This window comes from Fusarium pseudograminearum, chromosome 1, assembly GCF_000303195.2.
Source record: "Fusarium pseudograminearum CS3096 chromosome 1, whole genome shotgun sequence".
Classification (NCBI taxonomy): Eukaryota; Fungi; Ascomycota; class Sordariomycetes; order Hypocreales; family Nectriaceae; genus Fusarium; species Fusarium pseudograminearum.
In genome coordinates, this window is record NC_031951.1 from 1,296,850 (window position 1) to 1,315,617 (window position 18,768).

At 48.3% G+C, this 18,768-nt stretch overlaps 8 protein-coding genes across 8 annotated transcripts, besides 1 other annotated feature; 7 read left to right on the forward strand and 1 right to left on the reverse strand.

Moving 5' to 3' along the window:
* Positions 1 to 1,749: 1,749 nt before the first annotated feature.
* Positions 1,750 to 2,391, forward strand: FPSE_00085 (uncharacterized protein; the record flags this gene model as incomplete). Its single annotated transcript, XM_009253205.1, has 1 exon — positions 1,750 to 2,391. The coding sequence occupies one exon, from the start codon at positions 1,750 to 1,752 to the stop codon at positions 2,389 to 2,391; it is 642 nt and encodes a 213-aa protein (XP_009251480.1).
* Positions 2,392 to 3,852: 1,461 nt separating this feature from the next.
* Positions 3,853 to 3,872: a microsatellite.
* Positions 3,873 to 4,077: 205 nt separating this feature from the next.
* On the forward strand, positions 4,078 to 5,472 carry FPSE_00086 (uncharacterized protein; the record flags this gene model as incomplete). The annotated part of the gene is made up of 1 exon (XM_009253206.1): positions 4,078 to 5,472. The coding sequence occupies one exon, from the start codon at positions 4,078 to 4,080 to the stop codon at positions 5,470 to 5,472; it is 1,395 nt and encodes a 464-aa protein (XP_009251481.1).
* Positions 5,473 to 7,692: 2,220 nt separating this feature from the next.
* FPSE_00087 (uncharacterized protein) lies at positions 7,693 to 9,009 on the forward strand (the record flags this gene model as incomplete). Its single annotated transcript, XM_009253207.1, has 1 exon — positions 7,693 to 9,009. One exon carries the CDS (start codon positions 7,693 to 7,695, stop codon positions 9,007 to 9,009), a length of 1,317 nt encoding a protein of 438 aa, XP_009251482.1.
* Positions 9,010 to 9,862: 853 nt separating this feature from the next.
* On the forward strand, positions 9,863 to 11,719 carry FPSE_00088 (uncharacterized protein; the record flags this gene model as incomplete). Its single annotated transcript, XM_009253208.1, has 3 exons — positions 9,863 to 10,034; positions 10,118 to 10,520; positions 10,573 to 11,719. The coding sequence occupies 3 exons, from the start codon at positions 9,863 to 9,865 to the stop codon at positions 11,717 to 11,719; spliced, it is 1,722 nt and encodes a 573-aa protein (XP_009251483.1).
* Positions 11,720 to 11,953: 234 nt separating this feature from the next.
* On the forward strand, positions 11,954 to 12,892 carry FPSE_00089 (uncharacterized protein; the record flags this gene model as incomplete). Its single annotated transcript, XM_009253209.1, has 1 exon — positions 11,954 to 12,892. One exon carries the CDS (start codon positions 11,954 to 11,956, stop codon positions 12,890 to 12,892), a length of 939 nt encoding a protein of 312 aa, XP_009251484.1.
* Positions 12,893 to 13,474: 582 nt separating this feature from the next.
* Positions 13,475 to 14,567, forward strand: FPSE_00090 (uncharacterized protein; the record flags this gene model as incomplete). Its single annotated transcript, XM_009253210.1, has 4 exons — positions 13,475 to 13,526; positions 13,575 to 13,941; positions 13,989 to 14,145; positions 14,202 to 14,567. 4 exons carry the CDS (start codon positions 13,475 to 13,477, stop codon positions 14,565 to 14,567), a joined length of 942 nt encoding a protein of 313 aa, XP_009251485.1.
* Positions 14,568 to 15,203: 636 nt separating this feature from the next.
* Positions 15,204 to 17,334, reverse strand: FPSE_00091 (uncharacterized protein; the record flags this gene model as incomplete). Its single annotated transcript, XM_009253211.1, has 2 exons — positions 15,204 to 17,153; positions 17,212 to 17,334. The coding sequence occupies 2 exons, from the start codon at positions 17,332 to 17,334 to the stop codon at positions 15,204 to 15,206; spliced, it is 2,073 nt and encodes a 690-aa protein (XP_009251486.1).
* Positions 17,335 to 18,057: 723 nt separating this feature from the next.
* On the forward strand, positions 18,058 to 18,589 carry FPSE_00092 (uncharacterized protein; the record flags this gene model as incomplete). Its single annotated transcript, XM_009253212.1, has 3 exons — positions 18,058 to 18,189; positions 18,226 to 18,403; positions 18,516 to 18,589. 3 exons carry the CDS (start codon positions 18,058 to 18,060, stop codon positions 18,587 to 18,589), a joined length of 384 nt encoding a protein of 127 aa, XP_009251487.1.
* Between the last annotated feature and the right edge of the window lie 179 nt (positions 18,590 to 18,768).

Sequence of the window (18,768 nt, forward strand, 5' to 3'; positions counted from 1 at the left end):
TGCCTTCTTACGCCCTGCTTTCACAATTTGACCGATGAGCACTTGCCGATTGGATCAGTTTTCACTTTTCAGCAAGGGAGGAACTACCTGCAGTCAACTCCTTAACCCGGGTAGGCAACTACTACGCCAATGTGAGATATCTGACTCGTCTCTGCGCTGATCATTTATGACACTCGGATCGTCACTCGTTTTATGCCAGAGTTTCTGTACTTAGGTACTCAGGTAGGCATGTAGAAATGCACAAGTTCCATCTTGTGTTACTCTTCGGTCTCGCATTGTGCTTGAATACCTCAGCAGGACACCATAATATCGGAACGCAACATAACATGGTTACACAGCAGTGCAAGCTCACAACCTTTTGAGATATCAATTGTCAAGATGGAAACCCGCATAAATCCGATCGTTTGAATACAGGCAATTCATAACCTGTAAGTGCTTGCTAAACAAGGAAATAAATAGCTATGCAACCATCCGCAGTGTCCATCAATAGGCAACAATATCTCACTAACGATCAGAACCCATACATTCTAATACCTATGTTTCGTGTCGTTGCCTATCCCTGCGTGCTAACATTGCCCTATCCGGTGCTAGAGCTCATCCCATTCCATGGACGTGGTCTTGAGGTGGTCCTCGCGTTGGTTTCAGCCCTTTTCAGTCGACGTGGAGGGGGCGTGTATAGGAAGGTGTTGTACTCCACGTCCACAGCAGCCTTTTGAGCAAGTGTTCACAAGAGCACATTGTGTACGGACAAGAAACAAAACCTGCCCTGACGAACGTTGCTTTTGATCGAGGCTCAAAGGCTGTACACACTTGAGTTTTTCCATTTCCCTCAGGCACACCCTCCCCTGACAACCTCGGGAAGCTGCTTGTGACATATGAGCTTTGTTGGTGGCTTGGCTTGTCTCTGAGTGAATGGGCTACAGCATTCTATCCGTACACTGGAGTCAGTTTTTAGGCCGGAGGATCCATTCATCCTATTTTGAGCTATTGTAGTTGCATGGGAAATGATGGCTTATAGAGTCTCAACCAGGGTCCATGCATGACATGTTTCCCACACACCCACCCTTTTCCCCTGTGCGGATAGATGGGATTCTTCTACGATCTTGTTTGCTGTTGATTGTACTATTGTGCTGTAGAAACCCATCACAGCTCCACGTCAGGACAATCAATCAGGTGTTGAATAGATTCTATTCTATATTGTCCAATACTCCATGACCAGGTCTTGGTCTTGGTCTTGGTCTTGGTCTTGGTCTTGGTCTTGGAGATAACTCGCTTGCATGTTTCCCCTTATCCCTGCTCCCCCAAGTGCAACTATATTTGAGCCCTCTTCCCGATGTGTATTCCTCACTGAATTTCTCTCTCAACTCTATCCAGTCATCACTCCATTCTCGCGTCATTAAACCTAGCAAGCCAAAGACAACCCTGCCATACGTGGCGCATAGCTCTCGACCACCACATTGTCTCCCGCCCTTACCTATTGTGTCGAGGACAGGTTCTTGTCTTCCCGTTGGCGTAAACGGCAATCTTATCGTTGAGAAACCTTTATAAATGACAATCCTGCCTGCCGTACTAGGCTATCGTTGACTCTTTACATCATTAAAAAGCTCATCATTTTTCCTCTTTGACAAACAAAGTTGCCACTTACATCTCTCTTTTCTGCAGTTCGCTAGAGAGAAGACATCAACTAGGAGCACAAACCTCTCAGCCTTCTATTGTTAGCATCAGGCATCACAATATACAGAAAGAATCATGGACCCTCCTAACAACACCTCTCGATCCCAAGAACCCCAAGGACCTCAAGTCACCGTCCCCAAGGAAAACACTCCCCCTCCGGCATACACTCCAAGACGGATCCCTTCCAACATTGCTTCTTTAGCAACACAACTTCTTGAAGTACGAAACTCCATGGCCAACGCGGCTAGCCGTATTCAAGAGCGTCAAACGGCCACAATGAACACACCACTTTCTAGCACGGTCATGGCCTCTGATGATCAAGATCAAGATGAGACATCCGAGACTAGTTCACCAATCAGCCTACGTATCAACACTTCCGTCAATGTGTCACGTAGCAACAACATCGTCTGCTTGACTGCCACTCCCGCAGAGCAGGCCAATGCCATTGCCAAAGAAGTTGTTCAAGCTTTACACGAGGGGAGCTCTGGACGCTGCGGCATTCCCATGATCGATGAGTCAGGCTGTCCCCGGCCATTGAATATTGAGGTCGATGCTGGCCTCGTCGTTGAAGGCACAGGCAACGTCATTGGAACCCGAGACATCATCGGTGAGCTACTTCAGAAGCGCGGTACATCTTCACTCCGACGATCTCGTGATGAGGTTGAGGATGAAGACGAAGAATTTGCACCAGCAAAGAGACGACGTTCATGTCGATAAGCTGGACAGGATATATCCTTGCATATTGGCACAAGTTCCACGAGACTTTGGCCCCGTTCGAATTTATTGCATGGATAACAGCTTCATAACTTGATTGAAGATCATCCATCCAAAGACACTTCTATGAGAGAGGTCAAAAAAGTACCTCGTTGATGTTTTCAGCGAGTGTGGTGAAGGAGGGATGACATATACGCAAGCGCTTCTTATGCTTCAGCCTTAGACTCCTGTTTTGAGATAGCAGTTTTTGTACTGAACGAGATTTACGGCCTTTTTGATGATGGTTATAAGACGCATGGGGGTTTGGGAGTTGGTTAATACTTTGGTACAACCCGAAGGAAGGGATGGCAACACACAGACATGTACTACATATGGACATTCAAGGGAAGAGGCAAGTCATTAAGCCACTTCCAATTTCTCATCATACATGATATCTAATACATTGTCTTGTTAAATTTAATTCACTTCACTTGGTACCTGACAAACCTGAACCTTGCATCCTCCTGATCGTCTTCGTGACTTGGCCGACTTGACAATCTTCATCTGACCTCCCTTTCGACAACCTCTTAAAGTCAGCCACAGCCACTGTCACAAATTGAAATAGGCTATTACTAGAGATAAGCCAATCTTGCTGGGTCATGTTGGAGTCTGGTTCCCGTCTTAGCCATCGTCATCGTACTTACTCAATCTTCAGAGCGCCATTCCCGCGGCCCCAACACTACTGTATTACTTATGGCGTCTACATTCTAATCACCACTCATTCAAGGCCAATAGACACCCCTTCCGATGGAATGGCAGCTCTCTGCCAGAAAGGCAAAGCACGGTCACTCTGCCCCCTGGTTCCTCCCACCTTTGTTGTCCCAGTTCAAAGGTTCGGGTCAGCTAGGTCGCGTTGATCCTCCTCTAGTTTGCTAGCTAATTATTGGCATCCATCCAACTTGAAGAGGCTTTCTTCTGTACGGGGTATTACCTTGAATTTATTGCGATGAAATCACACACAAACATTGTCCTATATGGTAAATTCCCAGCCTCGTGTGTTGTAATTAATTATTACGCCAGATCAACTAGCTACCAAATTTTCTCATCAAAGAAGATATGAACTGATAACCAAGCGCTTGCAAATCACCGCCTTTCATCACCCTGGCTCTATGTGTTCTCTTGATGGGTTCAACTCAACTCCGGGACTGCCTAAATAAAATGAATGGCACCTGGAAGCAATGAGTCCCGTGTTTGACACGCCTTTTCTTGTCTTGACACCTGGTAAATATGCAGAGAAAAACAGCGTTTTATTAATTCTCAACTCTCATAGATAATTACAAAGGTGATAGGCACCATCATATTTCTCCAGCTTCAGGACTCTTACCGTCTTTTTGGTGGCTAATTGACCATACCCCCACCACGACTGATCCTTGCGCTGCTCAAACGGCTCTCAACTCTCCACCAGATCTTCTTCACCTTGTTTCTATACATACATACATACATACCTAATTCCATCACTATAGCTACGCATACAACGAGTTGTCGCTTATCGGCGACATTGGAGGAGGGTTTCTTTTGCTCAAGTGAGAGAGTTTCTTGTCTCGTTCTGCTCAAACCTCCACGGAGTAGCCTTTGTTAAGTTCCTACGACAGTGCTCAACAGACGCCACCATTCCCTTGGTGTTCACCTCATCCTACGACAACCGCAGCCATGGCCAACCTCACTATTCGCAACCTTACAATTAACCCAATTGAGCTTATTGATGTCCAGCGATTCGAAAGTCAACGCGTGAAGACCGGCGGCGTTCTCTCCAACATCACTGGCTTTATTTACAGCTCAAACAAAACACATGCCAAGGGTGATGCCATTATAAAGGAAGAGGCATCCGTCAGTATCGATCCTTTCAGGACAGAAGATACTGGGATCCGGGCTGCCGATAGCAACAAAGAGGCTGTGCGTCTTACTTTCAAATATGAGAATCACAAATACGAAGTCGACATTCCGAGCTCCTCAAATAAGTCGTCTGTTATGAAAAACCTTGACGGCGGAAACCACGACCTCACCGTTGTTTATACTCCCAACGGTGCTTTTCTCGCCATCTTCTCTTCTGCCCAACTTCATCGATGGATGGAGGAGCTTCATGACGATTGGCCTCTCCCTTTACTTTCCATTCCCGGCACACACAACTCACCAACATGCTTTACCGCCCTGCCTTCTGTTCGATGTCAAGCGGTGGACATTCCAGAGCAACTCCGAAATGGCGTCCGGTTTCTTGACATCCGGGTTTCCGTAAGCTCCAGTAGTGACGACCTTGCTCTTGTGCACAGTGTGTTTCCCATCGCTTTGACCGGTACCAGGTACTTCAGAAACATGGTCGAAGAGATTTACAAGTTCCTCGATGAAAACCCCAGTGAGACCATCATCATGAGCGTCAAACGCGAGGGTACCGGTAGGGGCACCGATGAACAGCTCGGCAAATATCTGAAGCACAGTTACGTGGACAAGAGACGTAGCCGCTGGTGGACCGAACCCAAAGTTCCCACTCTAGGCAGCGCGCGTGGTCGCATTGTCATTGTCCGACGGTTTTACTTGGATGATGAGATGAAGCAATCTTGCTGGGATGGCCGCGGCTGGGGTATTGACGCGGGCGACTGGCCTGACAATTGTGAAGACGGTCAGGTGGGCGAAGGAGCACATATCCGTGTTCAAGATTTCTACACAGTCACCGAGAGTCAAAACATTCAGAAGAAAATTGAGTTTTGTCGCCGACAACTCGAGCGGGCTGCTGAACAAACCTTTGCCCTCGCCGGTATGACCGACCACAAAGAAGATGCCGACCTGCCTCCGTTCATTGTCAACTTCCTGACAGCAAGCAACTTCTTCAATGCTACCTGCTGGCCAGAACGCATCGCCGCCAAGGTCAATCCTTCTGTTATTGAATACCTCTGCATGTGCCACGGCGAAGAAGGCAAGGGGCCCAACAAGCTCAAGATCGGTTCTGCGGCCACCGGCATTGTTGTGACTGACTGGGTAGGCCACAGAGATGATTGGGATTTAATCCGTTGTATTGTCGGAATGAACGCAAGACTACAGCTCAAGAGATGAGTCACAAATGTATGAAGCAAAGAGGTTTTGCCATCAACGTATATACCAGGAAACAAAAGCCTTGGACACCATTTCACATAATAAATACATATCTAGACACATAAATGTTCACAACAAGCACAGAATTGCAGGGTCAAAGGTCTTAGCAATTAAGATGTATTATATTTCTAGCAGATGTAAATATGTGGGTGGCTACAACACTACCATTCGAAAGCAAAAGACCAGTGATCGATAGTATTTCCCCAAATAGCACTAAAAGGAGAGATAAGTTTAACAGTTGTTGAGCCCTGTGGCTTATTGACTTGCCTACGGTTCCTTACATATTGTTACAGTATTGATTTTTACTGTTAAGCTCATATCTCTACTAAGATCGAATGAGTAACACATTCATGAGTTCAACAGTAAAATACAGTACTGCAATAATATGTAAGAATCCGTAGGCATGTTAATAAGCCACAGGGCTCAACTTTAGCCAAACCTTATGTCAGTATTTTATGCTCTGAAACCATCTCGGAATATCCTTGTGTTGAGTGGCTTATTGAAATGTCAACACCAATACTACTCCTCCCGTGCCTGGGGGAATATTATCAAGGCCAGTGCCCTTTTGGTATGCAAAATCAATAGCTTTTGCACTGAATAGCATATGCTGCAGAACAAGAGTAGATTGCTGCATGGCGTGCTAGAGTCGTAGCTGTTGTTCTACCAAAGCTGGTTAGCCATGAGGTTCTCCAAAGCATCTTTCAAATAAAAGGCATAAATGGAACCAGATCAGTTCTCCAAGGTGAATAGGTTGTTCGTCATGATGAACTCGGATAGAGCTAATAATAGCATAGTCATCATATGGTTGGGGAAGTGTGTAAAAAAATATTTGTCTTACCATAACAAATGCGAGTACAATTGGAAGTAAAGTGTTCGTCTGCGGCGGAGTCAGCATGGCCGCATCAATTTTGAAGTCAACAAAAAGCATGAAATAAAGTCTAGGCCAGTTAGTGATGAGATCCTGAACAAGTCCAGTGGTGAGTAGCGTACCGATCAGTCAGAAGTTGACGTTGTGTTCATGTCCCAGGATCCGAAGACCCCGAATCAAACAGTGTGAATACAATTTGAAAAATAACTCATCACGAAAGAGATGGATAGATGATGTGCAAGAGCAAGAATTCTTTGTCTAGGTACCTAGATCCTCAACAGTCAGCCACCGGTTCCTAAACCAGATATCGACAAGAATCCATTCCAAGAGCCACAATCAGGTGACGAAATGTCAACAAGAGGTCCCACTACACACCCACCACAAGGATTTGTACGTCCTCGCTTTTCTAGGGTGGGAGGCAGCAGTACTCGTTTATGTCCGCCCGTTCGTTCAAATATTCATCATACAGTGGCTGCGAGGAGCGCGGAAAGAGTAGGGCAAAGAGATATACCTATTGACAAACGCGAGTTAGCAATGCGGTCATGATAGATAGAAGCAAGCAAAGGTGCGTTGTGATCTCCAGTCAGACAAGGCTGAAACTAAATACAACAGTATCGACATTATATATTAAGAATGAGGAATCCCTGGTGTCGTTGTGATCATCATACGGAGGGGGGTAGATGAAATAAAATAAAAATGAAGGGAAAGTGTACGAACCTTTTAATTTTGTAGCAAAAGTTGACGCGCTTGGCCAGCAAGCGCGTTCAACATAGAGTAGCAAGTGAAATAAAACAACTAGTGACCAGTCAGTAAAAGGTTCTAGACAAAATTGTCCTGCAAATTCTGAGGTCCAAAGCTTTCTCAGTGTAATTCTATAGTAGAAGTATCACCATCGGTAGGTCTGATTTGGATTGTTCATGTATTGTTGATCATCGTAAAAAGCAAACAAGAAAAGCAGGAGAGGGGAAGATTCTTACCTAGAAGGGGTGAAAAGCCATGGCTGCGCAGAATTGACAACGCTTTCGCATCGTGTGCGCGAGCCAGAGCTTGAGGAGTGAAGAGAAGAAAAATGAGTGAAAGAAGCTTGAAATCAAGAAAATTTATGTTGGTGGAGGTTGAAATTGCTGACTGTACACAAACGCTAATCTGCTTTTGATCTAGATCGACCCCGCAGTCCGCCACCCGACCCCTTCCGTGTGGCGCATGTCGTGGCGAATTATCACCGCCATAAAGGGTGTCATAAGCGCCGCTTCAGCTGTATGTGTTGTACTTGATCTTTACAACCATCCTCCAACTCAGTACACAACTTCACAATGGCGTCCTTACAGGCGCTGTGGGGTCCAATGGCCCGGCGGCTCCTGCGAGTCGCCGTGGCCAAAACCGCAAACGTGGTGCGGACCAAATTTGTCGTTATGACGCGGCCCCTGCAAAACCAACTTACACTGAGAACTGCCAGAGTTGCTCGCCAGCCTATCCACCCTGTTGCTGCTCTTCGACAGCAGAAACGCCATACTAGCCGATGGTTCTCGAGCTCCGCAGCTCAGAACGTCAACCGAGTTATTAGGAGATTCGTTAGCTCCGAGCCCAAGGCTGCTCGCTTCGACCGATCCAAGCTCCCGAGCTCCAGCACCTCACGACGTGTTGCGCAGTTCTCTGGCCGAGCTCCATTTGCCAATGCCCTCCGTCCCAACTTGACGGGTGGTGCTTTCCCTCGAAGTGCCAGTGGATACAGTCTCGGCGGTAGTGCTCGATACTTCTCCCACGGTCCGGCAGCTCCGGCTCAGGTCGTGCAGAATGTCTCCCAAGCCATGAGAGCATTCTTCCTTTCTGGTCAGAAGCTCCGCTATGACGGCCTCGGACCTCGAGGCGATCGACAGTATCGAGCGGTGTCACCAGTCGAAGACCAGGCCATGCACAAGCTCTCCGCCTTCTCCAACTCGGCTCCCGGCGCTTTCGTTGACTTCAACATCAGCCCCACCGTCACGGCTCTCAGCCCTCTTGCCGCCGCTATCCCCTTCGCCTCTGAGACCTCTGGTTTCAAGGCTGAGGCTGCTGCGGCCGGTGCTTCTCTTAACACTGAGGGTTTCCTCGACGTCCTTTCCTCCGACTTCGGCCGAGTGCTTCAGGATCTCCGAGCAATCGATACAGATCTCCGAAGACTTGCGATTTTAGGTGACCTTCCAGTTTTATTAGAGAAACACAACACTCTTCGGGTCCGTTTTCCAGGCGTCGACGCTGAGACCCTTGAGCGATTATGCGATGATATTGGGATCCAGCGCGGTGTGGTGGGTCAAGATCCCGAATTTGACGATGCTGCTGGCGTTCCAGTGGCTCTCAAGTTCCCATTCGCTCCTGATAGCGGGAAACAACCAAGTATATCACTTCGATCTTTGGAGGGTTATGAAACCGATGAAATCTCGACTCTTGACGAAGAGTATTTCGTCTATGGTGACATCTTGGACGACATGTCTGACAACCCATGGTTGGCGGAGACTGACGGATACGAGACAATGTCGCCTCCAGCCAGCTCGGCAATCGAACAATCCGAAGATTACGAAGGTCTTGAAGGGATCTACCGATTCCTTGAGGAATGTGACCAGGCCAAAGGAAAGGTTGGTCGAGTAAATTGATTTTGAGCGAAACGATACCAGAATGCCATATGAAAATTGACAGGCATTATACTTGACGACCGACACTCTCTATACCGAACGACAATAGCTAGATTTAGTATGAACAGTAACTAGCTTTCAATTGAATTTCCTTGAGTATTTATTAGTATTCTGTACACTCGATGAATCCATTTCCGTGATTTGTAGTGGTGGTTGTGTATGATAACATTGAAATCTTACCAATTTCAGATAAACTACTAAGGATTCTGCCTTCATTCATCTGTTTAAAGAGTTCTGTCGGGCAACTGGCTGGTCTGTTGAATCGGCGCGTCAGGGCGTGGTTTAGTTGGGGAGATATCGTTGGGCTGTCGCGATTTTGGATTGGTGCTTTTTTGATCCAAGAGATTGGTGCTGGTAGATATGTCTTGTAAAAACATTGCCATCGAGATAATCTGAGCACAGCGATGCTGGCATTCAACAGAAGAAGATGACATTATGAGTGTTGATGATGTTGGTGGTAAGTTGAGACGGGAAGGTGGATGCTGTGGAATGACAGCGACAAAGTCACCTTACCCTGTGGCAAGTGTGCATGTGAGTGATGTCGTGATTCATCCTAAAGGTACCATTCAATATGAATTAAATCGACCTACCAAATAATTGATTAATTTATCGTAGATCATGTAGTACTAGTATTTACTATAATATAATTCAGGTTGAGGCTACAGTGTCACAATACACCCATCCAGTTTCGTCTGTTCCTTCATGGTTGAAGAATTTCCACTCCACCTCCCGCCCAATGAGTGACCTCTTCAATATGTCCGACGAAGCGTCACTTTGATGTTACCTACCATATTCCTCAGCCAAACAAGGAAAAATGGCATCTTCTCAACATGTTGGACAGCGCATTTCCTATGATGGCGCCCTCTGCACAGTGAGATACGTCGGTGAAGTCGCAGGCACGACAGGAACATGGTTGGGCGTAGAATGGGACGACTCAGCACGAGGCAAACATGACGGATGTCACAAGGGCGTTCGCTATTTCAACTGTATGATCAAACATCCTCTCGCTCACTTACTCACAAATGATCATCCTGATTGCGCTTGACAAACCCAAAACTGACTCTCACAGGCAAATCCAAGTTCCCCACCGCTGCTTCATTTGTGCGTCCTTCTCGACCGGCTGACCCGCCGCGTCACTTCTTAGCAGCCGTCAATCACAAATATGCCAGCGAGTACATGCTCCCCGATGGAAGAAGGGCGGCCGAGGAAATCATATTCTTCGGAAAGCGCGCCGAGGAGGTTGGGTTTGAGAAGATTCGCCGGAAACAAGCCAATATTGGCGAGCTGACTATTGTGATCCTGGATGATCTTCAAGTTGCCAGCGCAAGAGCAGACGACGAAACTGAGGGAATCATCTCCAAGAAGTGTCCCAAGATTACGCAACTGGACCTCAGTCGCAATTTGTTCCAGCACCTTGATCCTGTTTTTGACATTTGTCGTGAGCTACCAAGCCTCCAACATCTCACCCTCAAGTGCGTGATATCCATCAAACACAGGCAACTAGTTTTACTGACACGATTACAGTGGCAACCGTTTCCAGGAAGTTTTGGATAACCAAACTCATGGTGTTATGGAAAATGTCAAAGAGCTCTCCCTGGAGGCAACCATGATGAGCTGGGAGGAAGTTTGTCACATCGCAACAAAGTGTCCGTCTCTGGCAGCTCTGGACGCCGGCTCAAACCACCTCCAGTCTCTCCCAGCACTAGACTACGGGAGCCTCCTGTCGACATTGACATCGATCAACCTCGAAATCAACGAATTCACTACATTTGCTGACATCAGTACGCTCACTTCACTCACCTCTTTGCGCAATATTCACCTCAAGGGAAACAATATCACTGCAATCGCACCGGAAGGTGTCGAAGGCCCGATATTCTCAGAAAGCGTCCAGTACCTCGACGTTTCATACAACAATATCCAGTCATGGACGTTTGTGGACCAGATTCCCAAACATTTCCCTGGCTTGGTTGGGTTAAGAATTGGCCACAATCCATTCTATGATGCTGTTGACGCTGATGCCAAATCATCCTCTTCTGAAGAATCTCACATGTTTACCGTCGCTCGCTTGGCTTCGCTCAAGTCTCTCAACTTCAGTCAAGTCACAGCAGCCGACCGTACTAATGCTGAGATGTTTTACCTCTCTCGGATTGGAAAACAGCTTGCGGCCGCTCCGGAGAACGCCGAAGCGGAGATCCTGGCCCTCCATCCCCGTTGGGCAGAACTATGCGAGATATACGGCGCGCCGAGCATTATGCGCAGGTCAGAGGTCAACCCCTCCTTTCTAGAGGCTCGCTTGATCACCGTTAGTTTTCATCGACGCGGAGAAGATGAGAGAGTAACAAGGATACCCAAATCCTACGACATCTACGCCGTCAAAGGAGTTGCAGGAAAGCTGTTGGGATTGTCTCCCCTCAAACTTGCTCTCATCTGGGAAACAGGAGAATGGGATCCCGTCGCTGGATTTGATGACCAGGAGGGTGAAAGCAGCGACGAGGAAGAGGCAGAAGAAGAGAGGGAACGCAAAGAGGTCGACGCAAACGCCGCTGATGAGGACAGCGCAAGCAAACCAGGGCGATGGGTGAAGAGGGAAGTTGAACTAAGAGATGGGCCTAGGCAGCTAGGGTACTGTGTGGATGGCCTGGATGTTAAGATTCGCGTGGAGGCTCGTTAGGTGGTAGGTGAGACAAACTTAATCAAGTCTTACATAGACCTTTGTGCTTGTTTGTATTGCAGCAAACCCGGTTCATGAGACAGCATGTAGCCAGCAAACACTATCACAGAATGATATAAAGAAAGCACGAAGGAGCGTCCAACATGTATATCTGGTTCGCCTTACTCCTCGCGCGATATGTAGCTTGGCGATCAACCGTCTTTTCCCATCATCACTACAGCAGCCGAAGTCATCATGGCTTTCGCCCCAAAACCCCAGTTCTTTCTGATCAGACCTGGAGCTGAGGAGATCACGTCCGAAGGACAAATCGTCGTCCAACCCGCAACCGCTGTGCCTCTCATCCCTGCGGACCTTTTACCTCACTGGGTGGAAGTTGTCGGCGTCCCGCGAAGTTTATCAGGAGATGAGACAAAAGACATGGGAAACCTGGGTGTCATTCATGCAGAGCAGCATACCTACAAGCTCCGATTCGATCCCATCACTGAAGATGAGGCCTTTGCCAGTGATGGAACGGAAGAAGAAATCCCTTGTGAATCTATCATGCAGCCTAGTGTTGGCATATGGGGCTCGCCAATTCCTCACCACACTTCTCCTGAAGACCATGGACTAGGAGCCTTGAAGTCTCTACCATCTCACACTTCAGCTCCTAGAGTCAAGCTTAAAGCGCCCCAGGGACTCTCATCAAGTCGTCACAACCCGAAAAACCAGCAGCAGCCAAACCCTGCTTTTCAGAAAGAGCCATCGCCAATCCAAACCAACACCACATCACCATCATCACAACTCCCTACACCATGCCGACACTGGTGCCACCATGGAGTCTGCAAATGGGGTATGGATTGTCACTACGAACACACAATGCCCTTATCGTCAGAAGGTCTTGCAGAAGTTGGTCTCTCACAGTTCCCCGATTGGTGGCTCCAGGCACGGGGCGTCATGCCAATGCCTTTAGAGGTGCTTCGCGCTGCGGATGTATCGAGTGCTCGTCGAATGGACAGGAAGATGATGAGCTATGCCAAGAGGAAGCCTCGGTTCCGAGTTCGTGCGAAGCGTGTCGGCGCGAGACGTGTAGATGTTGATGAGGCTTCAGAGGTGGAAGCAGAGGATGGATATGGAGAGGAACCAGAGGTGCAAGAACCGACGAGGGAAAGAGAGGGCATTTTGATTGAATTTTGAGAGCATCATCACACACTCTCGAACAACATCAGCATTAGTTAGATCTGAACAGTAAATGCTCAACTATGTTCTATTCAAGTGGCAGCTTAGGTGATAATTGGAATGTTTTCATAATCATTTGGGTACAAATAATTATCGGTTATCCCACCCAAGAACCAACCATCACTACCTACCTACCTACTATCTAGATAGCCTGCCCGCAAGACCTAGGCAGACCTTCATGATGCAGATAAGATCCGACTATGCGGATTAAGAGCCATAAGAAAACATCATATCTCCATCTCACTTTATAATTGTGGTTTATGAATACATGATAAGCGATCTCCGATCTTGAAGTTTACAATGTTTATTAGTCAGATCTCGGGTTTATGTTACACTGACGCTGTAACGCCGATGGATCGGGGCCGCGACATCACCATCGCCGTTTGGGATTAGAGTCTATGATGAATGTTGATGTTGTTAAGTAGGATAAAATACATATAAATATCACCATGTCTTCCCATCAAAGGTATTATCTCAACGCCTCCATTCTTAATATCACCATACCATCTCTACAACACTTTACCCTAGTCATCAATTAACATGCCCCAAGTTCTGGGAAAGCAAGTTGGCCCTGTCGCCTACGGCCTCATGGGTGAGTAAATTCCTTTTAGAAAAGACACAAGAAGCTCACAATGCATAGGCTTCACATGGCGCCCAAATGCTACCCCTCTACAGCAGGCCATTGAAGCTATGCACGCCGCCTCCAACAATGGCTGCACCCTCTGGAGCGGAGCCGAATTCTACGGAACTCCAGAGTACAACAGCATGACCCTGCTCAAGGCTTATTTTGCAAAGTATCCTGAAGACGCCGATAAGATCACCATAGCCATAAAAGGTACCTATAATCTCGAAAAATTCCAGCTCGATGGATCCCCCGAGAACGTCCGGAGGTCGATCAACAACGTGATCAACCAACTCGGCGGAACCAAGAAGCTTGACCTCTTTGCGCCTTCGAGACGAGACCACAAGGTTCCTTTTGAGACAACCCTCAGCGTCATCCAGAAGGAGTACGTCGACACTGGCAAGGTTGGTGGTATGCTCTTTCAGAATGCAGCGCCGAGACTATCGAGGAGGCTGTCAAGATTGCCAAGATCAGTCTCGTTGAGGTCGAGCTCAGCTTGTTTAGCACAGACATCTTACATAACGGCGTTGCTGCCGCCTGTGCGAAGCACAACATCCCCATCATGGCTTATTCACCCATTGGACGTGGCGTAAGTGAATCTATATACTTGATCTGAATATTTCACGCAACTAACGTTCATCATAGATGCTTACTGGTCGGTTCAACAACAGCTCTGAGTTCCAAGGCCAAGGAATTGCCAGCCGCTTCCCTCGTTTCCAACCCGAAGCTTTCCAGCACAACCTTAAGCTTGTTGAGCAGGTCAAGGCTGTGGCTGAAAAGAAGGGTGTTACGCCGGCACAACTCGCAATCAACTGGGTCAGAAGCCTGAACGGCCGCGAAGGATTACCTACTATAATCCCGGCACCAGGAGCAACTACAGTGGTTAGAGTAGAGGAAAACGCTCAACATTGCCCGCTTTCGGAAGAAGAGATGAAGACCTTGGAGACGATAGCCAATGATTTCGAGGTTTCTGGAGGGCGATACCCAGATGGCATGCCGATGGAGACGTAGGCTGTGAAATGTCTGGCATCCAGTTAGAATGGATTCATAGATCTCTTGTGTGAAACAATAAGAGGAAAATGTTATTGATATTCAGCTGTAAATTGTCCACGTGTCGCCTAAAACAAAAAAGGCATTCGGAATTGCAGAATTCATAAAAATGAATGCCATCATAAAGGGTTGATTGTGCGGGTATGTGTGTGTGAGAGTGTAACCTACCATATAATAAGAACGTCTTTTACGGTAGCAATAGTGATGATTGGTGCAGGGAAGACGACACCCTCTCGACTAACTCGCAGTAGATTCGTGCTGAGTTCTCAAGTTCCTCATTTTGAGTTGTATGAGTTTGAGGATGAGCTTGAGCTCCAGTCGCGAAAATGAGCATATATTGATGTGGGGGTAACACGTGACATTATATCAGCTCGCCAAGCCCGACATCCAGGTGAGGGTATCGTGGATACCTAGGCAGTAAGTAGTACAGTAAAGTAAACCAAGGTATTGAATGTTCTCAATTCAATAGAGCTGAGAACCAAAAAACGGATAGCAATAAGCACAGGGTATATAGGTAAATTCAGCTGACAACTACCTCACAATACAAGACACACGCCCACTGGACCATGCTACCAACGCTCCATCCAATAGGGGTCCTTAAACTATCAAAGCACCGTTGGAGCCGACTGCTTCCAATCGGTTCACAAGCTTCTTCACATTCGCCCAGTCCTCGTTCTTCAAGCTCTCCTTACCACCAAGACCACTAGCAACCTCAAATACCGTCAGAGAGCCGTCGATGCCACCAGTGGCAAGGCGCTTTCCATCATTGGGCTCCCATGCGACCTTGTTCAGACTCTTTGAAAGCATAGTTCTACCGTCCTTTCGGGAGCTGGGTGAAATCTTTGAAACGGGCTCCTCGGTCTCAACAGCAATATCCCAAAGCTCCAACCAGCCAGCACCGTCAACCAAAGCAAAAATGTTGGGCTTGACAGGGGACCACTTGGCGCCATAGACAACATCTTCGCGGACAAAGTCGATGAGAGGCGCAATTGTACCATCGCCAGATCCAATCGTAGATGTAGCTGCAGGTGCTCGAACCTTCCAAAGCTTGACGCTCCAATCCAAAGATGATGATATAACCAGATCGCCCAAATCCACAGGGCCCCTAGCAGGGTGGAAGTCCACCGACATGACGGGAGCAGTATGTCCCTTGTAGCTGATCTTCTTATCGACACCAGCCTTGGCGCCGGCGCGGTCATATCGATGGCAGGGGAAGATAGTGCCCTCCTCACTACCCACGAGGAAGAACGTAGGGTCTGTGTCCGGGAAAGAAAGACATGTGGGACTCACGTCTTCGACAGCCACCTTGGCCTGACTAGGGTTCTTCAATTCAAGAAGTTCCTGGGGCTGTGCAAAGACGTCCATTGTCCAACCGCAAACCACGCCATCGGTGGAGCAAGAGATGATGTTGTTGGCGTTTTGAGTACCAACAATATCAACGGAGTAAATAGGATGAGCATGACCGTAACCTGTCAAGGGAGTCTTTTGCACTGGCGCCGCCTTTGCTCTCGTATCCCATAGCAACACCTGGCCACTGTATGAGCCACCAATGATCAGATTGTTGTGGTAAGGAGAGAACTTGGCAGTGAGAATATCCGACTGCGCAGTGAAAACGTATTCCGGACGATCTTGCATGTGCATGTTCCAGACTTGGACCAAACCATCCGGTTCATGAGGGGCCGTCGGGTTCTTGGTGTACGAAGCGAGAAGTAGCTCGTTGAATTTGGGTGAGAAGTCAATTCCACTGATCATGCGCTTCTTAGACCATCGCTCGTCATAGAATTGAGCCACTTCCTTTATTCTGTGCCGCCCTTTGCCACCCGTATTCCCGCTGTCCTCATCATCATCGTCTACGTCTTGGCCTTGTAGAGCGTAATCTGTAAGGATATCGTACGTCTCTTGGTCAAGGGCCCGTTCGATGACCTTTGTGGACTTCTCAAGGAAGTCAAAGAAGTCGTCCGATTGCGCAACAGCATCGAGCTCCTCAGTGGTCCAGTTTCTTGCAGGTTGACTGATTGCGGACGGAACGACACCGTCGCTCAAGAATTCCTTTGTCGCCCGTAGCTCCTCTTCAACCTCTTCTCTGATCTTCTGTCGGAGTTCCTCCTCTCGATCTCGCTCTCTCCTGCTCAGCCTCTTGCTGGGCGTCGAAGTTACGGCGGGAACATCTTCGGCCTCTGAAATGAGAGACTGTGCTCTGGTTCTGGTAGGAGTTGTCCACTCCTCGGTGGTCTGGACTCCTTTGCTGTATGAGAAAACCTCCTTTACTGGAGATGGTGGACATTCGAAGACGGTCAGGAGCGGAGCGGTACTAAGACTCGGGGGCGGCTGGGCGGGAATCTGAATGTTGCTAATGGTGGTAACTTCGGAAGGTTCGTTGCTAATCTCGCCAGCGCTAAGGACACTGTTCGGGCGACTACCGCGAGGAGCGGGAGAGCCAGGCCCTCCTGTGACTGCTGAGCCAGGCCTGCTGTCACCGACAAGACTATTAATGAGAGTTTCGATCTCGCGGCGGTTGTCTGCTCTCCCAGGGGTTGGCGATATTAACTGTGGTCGAGAAACGTCAACGAGGGGCTTAAAGGCGGTAGGGTGTCAGGGGACCAACGTCGCTAGAAGTTCCTACACTCGCACGACCTGCAGTCGCAGCGTTTGCCCGAAGCTCTCTTTGGCGCTTGAGCTCAGCAAGCTTGGCCTTCTTTGCTAGGATTTCATCTCGACGTTGCTGCATTGTGGACGTTCCACAGTCGCATCGCGGGACTGCTCGATGTTTGGAAAGCTATAATTCGGAAGGTATAGATCGACAACGACTGGACACGGTAATAAAAGATTCACTTTTTCAAAAACGGACGTGCAGTGACGACGGCAAGAAAGAACAAAACCAATCTCAGTCCACAAGGTTGAGGTATGTAATTGTGTGGTTGTTTGTCGCGATAGAAGTTATGAAATGCTGGGTTGTACAGTAGCAGTAATGAGCTTGCAATGGGGGTCCAATTGAATCCATCCATGCGCGACGGGATCTGACTGGACTGGATTTCAGAGGCACTCAAGCACTAGCACCCCTCAGAAACCCCTGCACCAGCCTGACTGGACTGGACTGAGCTATCAATGTTAGTGGAGGTGGTGATGGCACATAGCGAATTCTAACTCCACAGTCAATTCACTGACCACGATGAACAGGGACACGTGATCACTTTGGCCGGCTCACTGGCTCCAGCTTGGCCGAGCTCCCCAGCCGCCAGCGGTTGGCTGGCTCTTTAGGTTGGCAGCGAATGGAAAAACTGCGACTTTTCCCGACGACTTTTCAATTCTTCACCTCACGTCGACGCATCTAATATCCTCGAGCCACTCCGACTGGGTCCATTGACAAGCCATTGTCGACCCCCGACTATCGTCAATACCGATCCTTTCGCTTTTCGTCCCGTCAGCCCTTTTTTTTGCGACTCTATTCCCAATGGCTTCGACCGGAGTGAACGTGCGTGTTATCCTCCCCCGATATGGCCGCTCGACCGTCTCCCAAACCCGAGCTATCGACGACATCGGCGAATGGACTTTCAACTTTCGAGCGGCACAATCGAATTGCATTGTGTATGGGTCAAGGGACTAATTGAGTCATTTATAGGTTCTGCGGTGGTCCGCCCTCGGCCTGGGTATCTTTTACGGCTTCACCCACCAGCGAGCGATTACTGCTTCCCAAAGGGCTGAGCACGCGCAGCACGAGTACGAGAAGAAGGAGAATCTCATCAAGCAGGCCAAGGCCGAGTTTGCCAAGAAGAAGAACCCTTCATCTGGTGATGATGGTACGTCATTCAGTTATTGTCGCTCTGCTCCAATACTTGCTTCCCAGGCAATTGGCAGCGGCATATCGCGCACATGTGAGATGGCGAACATTCAACTAACTGATACATAAAGTTATTACCGACCCTTCAGACCCCAAGTTCGATCTTGAGAAACTGCTGTTGAAGGTCCAGAAGGAGAGCCCTTAGATATGTAATAATGGCGCGGGGGAACGCAAATATGACAAGGGAGAGAATTGAACGATTGGAGGTTTTGGCGAAAAGGTTACCGCTAGGGAAACAGGTCCTGCCGGGGCAATAATCCGAGCCTCGAACCAGACCCGATGTATGATTGAGGATATACGTGGCGGTCCTGCATAGATGTTTCC